A 13,279-nucleotide genomic window follows, 5' to 3' on the forward strand; every position below is an offset into this window, starting at 1 on the left:
AAAGAAATATGTTGCAAAAAAATGAAAAAAAGAAAACTCTACAAAAGTGATAAATAGGATATAGGCTTTTTTTAAAAAGAAAAGGATACCTTATTGTAGATAGTATTTTTTCATTATGTTTTTTATTCGAATCTTTTGTGTTTTTGATATTTTTCTAAAATTTAAATCTTATAAATATTAGGAAATGTTGTATAAAATTAAAATTAACTAAAACACCGACAGACATTTACTCAGCGCCTAAATTTAAAAGTTGGCTTGGAAATCCTGAAGTAAATTTAGATAATAGACCTTAATTATACTACACAAATATACTGAGAACAAAATATTTGTTTGAAAATTATTATTTAGCCTTAAAGAAAAAAAATCTTTTTACATCTTTAAATCATTTGATGTTTTTTTTTTTATCAATTCTCTAATCTTTCTTTGGTTTGTGGATATTAACATGATTTTAAAAAGTGAAATATTTCCTTGTTCCTCTTTTTTTCTCATCTTACAATATTTAATGTACAAGTTCATAATTTATCAAATAAAAGACAATGGATGAAAAAAAACTTGTTCTCTGTTACAAGGAAATGATATTTGGCTACTATACGCACAACAGAGTGACAAATTTAAAATTTGATACTTTTAGTGATATCAACACCTAAGGTCGGGTTCTAAAAAAAACGGATAATCGACTACAAAGTAGTATTACTTCAGAAATACTGAAAACATTTATCAATTACTTAGCGTTAATAACTATTGTATAATTTTATCGAATCCTTTTTGAAATTATAAGAAGGAATCATCATGCTGATGCCGCTACTCTTTAGCCGATTACGTTTCTTTTAAGAATCCAACTCTAAAGAATAAATCTTAACAATCAGGAAGAAACATAATTTTTGGTAGCGTAGCTACTCTTACTCTCAATCTTGCTTTAATAATCATAAGAAAGTTTTTGCCTTAATCTTTGAATAAAATTTTAATCTTTTTTGTTTTGTTAAAAAGTAAAACAGGGTAGCTGTGTTTAGTGCCCTAGAAAAATGGGGATAGATGTCACAGCTTTTGGCCTACCTTTTCTATTTATGTCATAGTAGAGGGGAAGAGAAAGGAAAGAAGAAATTTCCTAACGTCAATAGAATAGGTAGGCCAAAAGCAGTGACATCTATCCCTATTTTGCAAGGGCACTATAGACAGCTACTAAAACAGGACATACAAAGATCTAGTAAAGGAATTTACATACAAATTCTTTTGACAGAATCAAATTAGATTAACCTTTCTTCAATACTTACATTTTGTTTATCCACATTTTTCTTGACACTATGCCTGAAATTAATTATTTGTTTTTAAAAATTAATTATTAATTTTGAAACAATGCATAGGTGTAAAGGTATTATTTTCAATTATTCCTTAAGAAGGATCGAAGCATAATTTGCTTAATCAATCAAAATCTGTCGTCATCTTTATGAGTTCCGCCACACGGGAAAAATGGATAAGTAATAAGTATAGAAAATAAGCATTAACAGTCAGCATACCATGAGTTAGTAACGTTAATTGAAACGTGTTAGAATCGTTCTACTGAATTTAAATTTTTAATGATTAATTTACAAATATGTCATGAAAAGAAATTATCTTAAAAACATAGCTACACAATAAAAATTAGTAAAAATCAGAACATTTTTATAATTTTCTGATTTTGGTAATCCCATAGACGATAATGCAGAATATTATCAGCATATAAGCAATCTTTTTTATTAAGAAAATTCACAACAAGATTTCTTTTACATATTCTGTATATCAAAATTGCTCTGTAAAATTGTTAATGTTTGTTTGTTCTATTCTTATGAACGTTGTCAACCTTGTTGGGCAAGCTTTTTTATCTTTATTGTCAGTTTACTAAAATTTTTATTTGAAAAAGTGTTTTAATTTCATGATATCTGGGAGGCTTTTTTGTTTCGCTTACATATTTCTTTATCTCTGATTCCTTTATACTAATTAGAATTAATTATCTATCCATCTTCTTACCTAATGAATTATTTTAGGGAAGGGCGGACAAATTGGTCAGTAAACTGTATGGAACCAAGAACTATCAGAATTCTGAAAGACAGGTAATAGAATAGATAGATAGCACTCCGTGCACCTGGGGGGGGGGGGGGGTTATCTTGGTATCTTGGTACATTTTGGACTAGCCACCGTATTTTTCACTTCTGCTTTAATACTATTAAACTTAGTCTTCTTTATTCTTTTATATAGCACATTGCAGATAAATATCATTATTTTATGATCTATTGCAAATCTGCTTTAAAAATCATAGCTCATGCTAAGGATAATAGACTTCAAGTCAGTCTTCTTCTATTTCTTATACCTCTATTGTTATTAGAGATGCGCTTTTTGTCTATATTTCACTTTTGACGCAATTTTGGGTGGGCGCAAAATCCGCGTAAACAAAAGGCCTATTCTTCATCTTAGCACATTATTAATTTTTAATGAATTTTAATAGTAAAATTGGCAATGTAATATAATAAAATTAAGAGTTTTTATCTTTTTTTCATTAATTATCTAAGACTGTACAAATAAAAATAAAAATAAATCTTTTTCTTCTACGAATTAATTATACTAAATAGTAATTAGGTCTTAATGTTTTCTAATTGCTTTGTCATAACGTCAGAGTTATATGTATGTGATTTAGATTAGGTTAGGTTTTCAATTAAGAGGATTTTCATTTCTGCTGGGGAAGCGTAATTTTTTTCGGCTTCTTGTTTTAAATAAAATTTTCTTGATCAATGTGCATGTACTGTATAAAATACTTGGTTCGTTCGCTTGATATTTTTCAAAATTTTGATTTTAAGAGGGGTGTCGGGGAGTGCAGCTCAGTATTCACCCCCAATAATTTTCCTTGGGATGTGGATATACACTCCTTCACCCCCCCCCCTCCTTCCCTGTTTTTTAAGGTTCTAATTACAACTTTAATGTCAAAATCACATGAAAGGGGTATTTTACAAGGCTCGATTTAAATTAGAAGGTTACTGACGAGAAAAATGCAACTGCATTATCATATTCAAGATACTGAAATTGATATCTTTTGTTGAGAGCCTCTTGCTTGCCAGTTTATTATGTGTAAAACTTGGATTCTGTGTAGTTTATAATCCTGTGTTTGTTCATACATATTTTAGTAACTATTTATACTAATATTTGCTTTTTTTAGAAGCAGCAAAGCTTCTTTATAAGCCAAACGGATCTGTCTATTACTGCATTTTTAGTGTTGTCAGCTTGCTGCTCCTCTACCATCTAGAGTGGTCTGTATTTGAAGGATCGGTGAGGTGTAAAAAAGCTTGAAACTATCCCAATACTTAAATATAGTAGAAAAATATCCTAAAATTTCTGAGACCAATGTGAAGCTTTTAAAAAACGGGAAACCCTTATAGTTATTTTCGGTTATTGAAATCTTAAGCACAAAGGCTCTAGCTTCTTATAAAAGCGGGAAGTTTGTAAATATTTTACTCAACACATTAAATCGTTACAATTTTCATGAGAAATACGCATTTTATAAGGCATACAAAACGCTCTAATTTTTGTTCTATTTAACGTAATTTTGTAATTTTTTTTGCTGGTTATTTCATTTTACATATACTTTTATCATTTTATCAAAAAAAAATTTATCTTTTTTCATCATTTTTTGGAGAAATTAATGCTTAAACTAAGGGTATTTTTAAACGCAAAATTGACGCACTTAGAATAAAAAATGCGTATTGAGTACAAAGGGGGGATAATTTCAAGTCATGCATGTTCCAAAGATATCTTTTCTTCCATAAAATTTTAATGTTTAGTCCACCGGAGATTACCCTGAAAATCATATATCAATTTAGGAAGGTAATTTTTGTAGAATAGTTACTGAATTTACAACTTTATGTACACTAAAAGTATAGTTAAGATCAAAGGCGTGCAAAAGGTTGGTGTAGGGGTTGTTTACACCACCCTTGTAAAATTAAGGGGGATGGATACACCTCCCTAGGTGTCCACCCATGTCCACCCTCTTGACAAGAGCCTACACCCTCAGATACACCCCTCTATAAATTCCAAGGGGGTGTAAAGGAAATAAATTTACACCCCTTAAAATAAAGAGTGGGGGGGGGGGGGGAGGTGTTTAAGGCTGGTGTATAAAATTAAGCCACTGATTAAGATAATTCTATGCTATCTATTTTTAGATAAATTTATCATTAATTTCCAGACTTAACTAAAAAAAATCTTGCAATATTCTGTACAACTGTACTGTACAAATTTTAATCAGTAAATAAAAGTGATTGACACAAGAAGGAGCTCTCATACATATGTAATTAAACCACAGTTAATACCTCTAAAGATCTTGATTGATATATATTTATAACTTTTAATATTGTTTACAATAGTGATTAAAGTTAATGTTGGGGAGGGAGATATTTCCCAATCCTCTTTTTAAAGTTTGTAAAAATGTATTACTTATGTAATGAAGTTTTGGTGACATACTTAAATAAACTATCCTTGATTTTGGTTAAAGGGAGCTGTTAAAAGTTGTAAGTGTCAAAAAATTTAGGTGGTTATAAATTAATGGAATATAACCTGATATTATTATCATTTATGTACAAAAAGATTATAGATACAGTATTACACTTTTTTTCATAAGTAAATTGGATAATTTTTTTTATTTTTTATTGCAACACAAGGTTATTTGTTTATCTCCTGGTACAAGATTCAACATTATTATTAGTTAAATCTAATTTTCTATTGAAACAAGCATTCAACCATTTTTACAGTATTATCGATTTTAATATGAATTATTAAATATGTATTAATAAACCCTTAACAGTCGGGCCCCTTGCCGCACCTTAATCGGTTGGTGATGGGGTGGGCGTTCAACGCTCCCCCCCTATTATCTCAGTTCCTATTAGACCTAGAGGGCTAAATCTTTTTTGTGCAAGTCCCCTGTTTGATAATAAATTTCCGACCTTTTATAAGTCAAAGTCAATTTTTGCTTAGTTCACCTTTTTATTTAACAACCTTTTTTACTTAAAAATTTTAAACATCTGTAATTTTCTTATTTTTGAAGCTAGAAGAACAATTTTTTTACAGAAAATGTTTATCTTTAAGTAAATTTTATATTAGAAATATCAAATATAAATTTCAGCGGCCGCAGCAGGCGGTCAGCAGGGAAAACGGCTGTGGATCTCTATGAAATTTAGATATGTTATGTTGACATATAAGAAAAGCTTACGTTTAAAAGGGGGACGTAACTGAAGCTTTTTTGATGCTGGGAGGGGGGGGGGGGGGGTTCTCCGGAACCACTTGATGAACCATGCAAATTTTTTGGACTTAAGCTTTCAGGGGTATGAACATCTTATGGTTTCAAAGTCAACCCCCTACCCCCATCCCCTAGCCCCCTGGGGCTCAAAACCCCCCTAAAAATGAACATAACCTTAATTTTCTCAGAAACCATTTGACCAATAGGGATGATTTCTTAAACTTAAGCTTTTATGGTTATAAACTAACTTCTAGTTTAGAAGTCACCCCCCTGCCGCCTACTCCTAGCCCTCCGGGGCTCAAAAAAACCCTAAAAATGAACCTAACCTTAATTTTCTCAGAAACCATTTGACCAATAGAGATGAATTCTTAAACTTAAGCCTTTATGGTTATAAACTAGCTTTTGGTATAGAAGTCACCCCCCTGCTGCTAACCCCTAGTCCTCCGGAGATCAAAAAAACCCATAAAAATGAACCTAACCTTTATTTTCAAGGGGGTGACTTATAATCTAGGAGTTAGTTTATAATCATAAAAGCTTAAGTTTAAGAAATCATCCCTATTAGTCAAATGGTTTCTGAGAAAATTAAGGTTAGGTTCATTTTTAGGATTTTTTGGAGCCCCGGAGGGCTAGGGGTTGGCGGCAGGGGGGCGACTTAAAATCTAAAAGTTAGTTTATAACCATAAAAGCTTAAGTTTAAGAAATCATCCCTATTGGTCAAATGGTTTCTGAGAAAAATAAAGGTAGGTTCATTTTTAGGGTTTTTGGAGCCCTGGAGGGCTAGAGGTTGGCGGCAGGGGGTGACTTATAATCTAGGAGTTAGTTTATATTCATAAAAGCTTAAGTTTAAGAAATCATCCCTATTGGTCAAATGGTGTCTGAGAAAAATAAGGTTAGGTTCATTTATAGGATTTTTTTAAGCCCCGGAGGGCTAGGGGTTGGTTGCAGGGGGGTGACTTCTAAACTAGAAGTTAGTTTATAAGCATAAAGACTTAAGTTTAAAAAATCATCCCTATTGGTCAAATGGTTTCTGAGAAAATTAAGGTTAGGTTCATTTTAGGTCGGTTTTGAGCCCCGGGGGACTTGGGGGTGGGGGTAGGGGGGTTGACTTTGAAACCATAATATGTTCATACCCCTAAAAGCTTAAGTCCAAAAAATTTGAACGGTTCATCAAGTGGTTCTGGAGAAACCCCCCCCCCCCCCAGCATCAAAAAAGCTTCAGTTATGTCCCCCTTTTACGTCTCTAAGTCAAAAATTGCGGCCAGAGGAGCCTTTTAAAGATTTCTGGAGACCTGGAGGATCAGGATCTGCAGGTTCATATCTGGAACCTGAAATTGACTTGAACACATTTTATATGAGGATGTACTACTACAGGATATTTTAGTATTTTGGTAAGATAAAATGCATTGTTTTAGTCAAAAAATAGGAACTGAGATAATAGGGGGGGGGGACGCCCCCCCCCCCCCGACTGATTAAGGTGCGGTAAGGGGCCCGACCGTAAGGGGTTAATTAAGTGAATCAGTCTGTTAGACCAATGGTAGAAACTCAGCAGATAGACGAGACAGACAGACAGGCAAGAAGAATGATCAAATTACAGTTTGACCATAATAGACAATTCATTAAATAAAATCCAATAGAGAACCTGTGAATGATCAGACAGATGGAGGGATAGACAGACAGACGGACAGACAGACAGTTTTTGAGGCATTAACAAATTAGAATTAGGCTATGCTAAATGATTCATTGAAATCCGAAAAAGAGGCAGTTAGACAGATAGACTGACAAGTGGAGTGACAGACAGACAAAAAACAGACAGACAGAGGGACAGACAGACAAAGGGGTATTGCCTAAAAACAGTTTGGCTGCTATATGAATCATTAAAACCCACCATAAAAAGAAATTTACACTAGTTTCATTATTTTGATACTCAACGCCCCCCCCCCCCCCCCTCCCCAACTCAAAGGGGTTTATTATTTCTTAAAACCAATAAGTGACTTCTCAGCATAATAAAATTGAAAATACTTTTTATTTCATCAATTTATCTTAAATAGAACGAAAGTTAGAATCATTTTATTGTCTACAAGAAAAATGCTTTGAGTAAAAATCAACCTAATTGTCAGTAAAAACGTCATATTTATGCATATTTACACAGTAAATAAATTTTAAAATTGTATTCTATTGTAATGAATAACTTAAGGGGGTTGTATGAATTATAAAAAACCTAAAAAAAAACCTAATTTGGTTAAATTAGTCCACGTAAAGATTGATTTAGTACAGTACGTATGAATAAGTTGTCAATTTCCTGCCAGAGTCCTTGTGTAAGCTTTATACAAAAAAAACTCAATACGTTTTTTAATGGAAACTAAGCTTTGTAAAACTGATTTTGATGCCATAAAATACTATGACAATTTAGGTTTTTGAAATTAATAAAAAATCTAAATGTGAAGACTAGTGATGGGAATCCGGATCCGGAATCCGAATCTGGAATCCGGAATCCGCCCAATTTTCGGCCAATTTTGGAATCCGAATCCGGATCCGGAATCCGTTTTTTATAGCGGATTCCGGATTCTAAATTAGTAGGCTAAAATTACCGTCTTTTTTCTTACAACTCCCTCTGTTTGAAGGCAAATATCAAAAAAAAATTTTCTACATAACAAATTTTAATAATTACTAATGTGATGTAAATGTTTTAGTTATGCTGGAAGTCAACACTTTAAACAAATCAAGGCTTCAACCAAGTAACATAGTGATAAATTAACGAAAAAAGCTATCCCTCTGTGACGGACGGCCTTTTAAAATACTGCTAGAATCCGGAATCCGCCAAAAATAAGAATCCGGAATCCGCAAGAATCCGTCACTTTTTTTGACGGATTCCTTCAGAATCCGGAATCCGAATCCGGCCCATAAATTCGACGGATTCCCATCCCTAGTGAAGACAAATACACATATAAATATGCTTGGGCATATTTTAACACATGCCAGGATATATATTTCTGTGTGTGTGCAGTTATAATTATTCAACTTTGTCCCACAAACTTTTCTCAGATGTAAAGCTTTTCAAAATATATGGTATATACATTAATATTGTAATTCAATTTTGTTACGGGTACTTTTTGCCTTGGATATTTTCCTTGCATGATTTTTTACAGATATTCTTTAAAAACCAAAAATGTGATTGGGATTTTAACTTTTGATTTGATTCAGGGGAATGGTAAACACAAAATTGAATCAGATTTGTTCGTGGAGATGGGGGGGGGGGGGGGTGGTCATGAACACGACCAAGTTTGAAATACAGAAATTCTTGAAAACTTTGAAATTACAAACTTTCATGGATGTTGTCATCCTTGTTTCTGGAATATATTTATTGTCTTGTTTACATGGAAACTCAACCACACACAAATAACACACACAAACACACACACAAACATTGTTGTTTATGAATATCTAAAACCATTCACATTTTTCACACAGAATTTTTTGTGTATTTTGTGGGTGCATTTCACAATTTTGCATGAAAGCAAGGAGTGTGGCGAATTTTTCATCATTATAGATACCCACACACAAAAACATACACATACACACTCAAAAGCACGTACACACTCATACATATATAAACACATCATAAATTAGAGTTAATGATTAGGAATTCTTTGGACGGAAATTATAAAATAAAATCTTCGTTTATTAAAAACCTGAACTACAAAGATTTTAATGCAAATTCAATCAGTATTGTCTGTTTGAATTTATGCCTTTGGTCATTTTTAAAATTGATTTTTCGAGCAGCACTAATTTTTAATTACAGCAACTTTATTTTTTGTTCATTATTGTACTAAATATCTTCTAGGCATAAAATTTACCTTAATTGAAAAGGATAAATAACTGTACATATATTGTAGAGTTTAATTTAGACATTTTTTAGTTATCAAAGATTAATTTACTTTTTTGTTAACTAGCGGCTACGCCCCAAGATGCCTATAGGGGTCTTTGATTTATAGTTTTAAAAAAAGTTTGGGGGAGGGTCATTTTTTTCTTCCACAAAATATTTGTTACGCTTCCAAGGGCATATGAGAAGCTAAACTGTAAAAGAGAACCATATCGGTTCAGCGGTAACAGAGATCCTACGGTACACACAGACAGACAGAAACACACACAAACAAAGATACCGTTACTTTTATATAAGGATTAAAAGGGTTTGTCATTCGCTTTTTTTTAGAACGATAATAGAAAAATATTGTAAATAGGCAGTTGTAACCGTTAGCTGTTTTTCGACTGTTGTTAAAGATTGTCCAAAATTTTTATTGCGGTTACGAATTTTCTCAAATTGAGTGATAGAAGCTGAAATTGTCCAGATATAGTGCGGCTATCTTGTGGAAATAAGTGTAGCTGAAGGCTGGATATAAACATTTATATGACTTTTTTAATGCACGCGCTTGATTACTCTTCTTAACTCTGTAGGACACAGAAAATTGCATTTAGAGACATGTAATGCAAAGATAAGGATGAAACTTGGATTTATTGCTGATCATTTTTATACCTTTTTTGTCAAATTTGTTGCTGCATAGAAAAATAGAATTTATGGCTGTAGAATCCTTTTCAATGCCGAACCTTTTGCACCAAAAAAATATGTCAAACATTGAAAAAAAAGAAAGGTTTTTAATTTTATAACCAAAAAAGTAGTTAATCTAAATACTAAATTATTTTCCAGTATGGCATCGAAACCAATTTATATCCGCTGTATAGGAAAAAGGTTATTAGCCAGACTGGAAAATGATGTTTAGCATCGTATTACAGAAATTTTCCACGAATATTAAAATAAAAATCATAAAATTAATACCAATTTTGTTAGCTTTGGCCTTTATTTTAATATCCGCGGAAAGCTGCTATAATAGTAATACGATGTGATAAATAACTATTTCTCTATCTTTAATATCATATTTAGAAGATTTAATTATGATTGATTGATACGATCAATAAAACTTTTACGTTAGGTTAAATAATCTTAAAAACTCGGAAACCTCACACTTTCAAAATAGTAAAAATGGGCAAATTAACCATTTTTTACCAAGATAGAGATAGATCAAATTCAAGGTTAGATGCAAATCAGCATAGGGTTGGTCTTAGTTTCAACAATATTTTAGCTTCAAATTTGAATACTTTTTGTGGAAAATAGCAAATCAAGCCGCCATCAGCTACTTTTGTTGTGACTGCTATGGCGGCTGCTTAGCAGAGCATAGCAACTAGATTTGTTTAGACTTCTAGACCTGAACTGAATTTGAGTATGAACAAGATTTTTTAATATGAATTAAGTATTTTTCCATTAAAAATTTTCTGTTAACTTTGAAAAGTTAAAACTATTTAAAAATTACTTCCGCCAGATACTTAAAAGTTTGGTTGTTTAAATAGACCAGAGTTTATTAGTATCCATACAAAACAACGTAGAAATATATCTGCTTTCTAAAGTTTTATCTATAGTGAAAGAAACCAGGGAGGAAGAGGACATTGGGCTGTTTATTACACTAGTCACCAAAGTTTTCTTATTCGCTGGCTTACAACTTTAGGGACTTTTATTGAATTTTGATTGGTTGGTTCATTAAGTTGAGTGTCCAAACGTTTTAACCACTAATTTATACTAATTTTAAACGACACGATTTCAAAAGTATAAAGCTAATAGTAGTTATTCATACATTTTTTTGCCGTTTTGAATGTCCTCCTAATTCATCATAATATCTAAGTGAAGCTCAAACAGAAGATTATATTTAGATTTAGACCTTTATCTCTCATCTGCAGACCATCAACCTTAAGACTATAGGTGTGTTTATGTATTATAGCTAACTTTATATGAATAACAACATTTTGGGGGATTTTTCCTCAACACTTTAGTGTTTCTTTAAGATAGAGAAAACCAAAGTCCAAAATATTTAAAAATAGAGCCAGGTATGACCCCTTAGGGTTGGGGTTCCACGCAGGGGTTGGACATAAAAAACCTCTCCCCCTCCTATTTACAATATATTAAAAATATAGGTGGGGGGGGGGGGGGGGGAGGTTCATAGCTCGATAAGCACTTCTAGAAAACAACGAGATATACTAACGAACCGACACTTATTTATGTTAAGAGTAGATACGAGTAAAAAAATATTTTTGGTCAGTTTTTAATTACACCCTAAAGACCAGGGTGTTCGTGAGTTTTGTTGATGGTTTTAATTAGATTTACATCAGCTTATACCAGAGGATCAAATAACACAACAACATTAGAATATTATGCAAAATAAAATAGTCTAGTCTTCAGCAGGGAGGGAGGGCACATTGGACTGTAAAATTACACTGGTATCCAAAGTTTTATAACTGAGTTATTGTTTTCATTTTGGGTATTTTTAATGATTTATGAATTGTTGATTTCAAATTAGTTATGTCCAAACATTGCAACCAAAAAATTTATTTACAGAGGGGGTAATTTTGTTTATCATTGTTGGGGATTTTTATTAATTTTTCTCCATTAGTTCATCCCTTAAGATTCTTGTGTCTTCAGTTTATGGCTGGTTAATTATTCATGGATTTTTTTTTATCAAGAGTCAACTGTATCTTGAGTATTGCTTAAAAATTCACAATTATCCATTTTGAAAAGGTTTATAAAATATAAGAATTACCATTTTAAAATTTATCAAAATTGTCTTTTAAAATAATAAAAGTGGTATAAACCACAAATGATGTTGCTTAAAGTTATGTTTTATATTTGATTACTATAATGGACATTTTATAATTAAATAAGCACAGGAATCCCCACCTCTCCTACTCTTACTACTTATGTCACTTGTCAGAAAAAGATGTCAAGAATGACGCGATGTGGTTCGAACTCGATCTCGACAACCCTAAAGCCAGCAATACCCAATAATTATTTTAATCTGTGCTTTTATGCTTTAAAATATTTTCAGTCATTTTCTATTTTAAAATCTATGTCCACTTTGTTATAACATGCAAAAGCAAAAACGTTGACTGATTTAACATGGTCCCTTTTTATGCAAATCTTAAATTTGCAATTATTTGTGCACACCCTTTTATGCTTGCTCACATGGGGTGTTTTTGTAGCTTTTAGTCCATCCTTCCATCATACTTCCTTCTAAATGATTAACCTCTGAACCGCGAGTACAACATCCCACACCCCGCTTAACCGTTTTATCCATCCCCCCACATAGTCCCCCCCCCCCTCTTTTTAAAGCTATCTAATCTTCTCTAAAATAAAGGTCGGTACGTCCTCACATTTTAAATGTTTGAATTTTAATCATGTAATCATGATTTAATCATATAATTTATCTGATTTATCTTGAGGCATGATTCTGAGGACTATTAGACATAATGTAACAAAAAAATCCTTAAATTAACTACTAAAGCAGAACTACATACGTCGTATTAAACAGTTACACAGTTGTTTTTAAATTATTTTAGATAATATTTATTTTATTTTAAGGGCGCTCTCACTCTATAATTATTATTTATCCTTCTTTTTATTGGTAAGCTTCGCTCTTACGGATGTGGTAATCCTTGTTTTGATCTCCAACAACACTTTTGTTGTGTGTTGATCCTTAGAGCGCCATTTTTGGCCCCTTTGCTGAATAAAAGGGTCCATATAATTTTTGCATAATTTTTGCATACATACATTTCTTTGTGCCTGATCATCTAATATGAGTATGTTGTGTGCCTTTGTATGCACTTTTCAAATGTATATAGCATTCGTGGATATTGTGGAAGATTCTCGAATACCCTGATAAAATGTGTTTTCCTGCTGGCTAATAGAACGATTCCCCTAACCACCTTTTGACTTTACCCTATCCCCTCCCCTAACAGTAACCATGGAGGAACGTATTGGCCAATATTTGAGGACTATGTTAGCAACCTAAATTGACGACGAAAATTCCCCTCTCACAATATCCACGTATTCTATATCCATTACCTTACCCTACCAAAATCAAATACATTCTTTTCAAATTTTATGAAATTATTTCTTAATAACTAAAGTCTAAAAGTGTTTTTATT

General features: G+C 32.2%; 1 protein-coding gene across 1 annotated transcript in view; it reads left to right on the forward strand.

The window, feature by feature from the left end:
- Window positions 1-13,279, forward strand: part of LOC145313346 (latrophilin Cirl-like) — an 86,132-nt gene that overhangs the window by 32,117 nt on the left and 40,736 nt on the right. Inside the window, exon 3 of the mRNA XM_080152706.1 lies at window positions 2,022-2,087. Coding sequence (XP_080008832.1) covers window positions 2,022-2,087 — 66 coding nt within the window. The remainder of the gene's footprint in view (window positions 1-2,021; window positions 2,088-13,279) is intronic.

Source organism: Acartia tonsa, chromosome 3 (assembly GCF_053477335.1).
Source record: "Acartia tonsa isolate MP-2025a chromosome 3, ASM5347733v1, whole genome shotgun sequence".
NCBI classification, from domain to species: Eukaryota; Metazoa; Arthropoda; class Copepoda; order Calanoida; family Acartiidae; genus Acartia; species Acartia tonsa.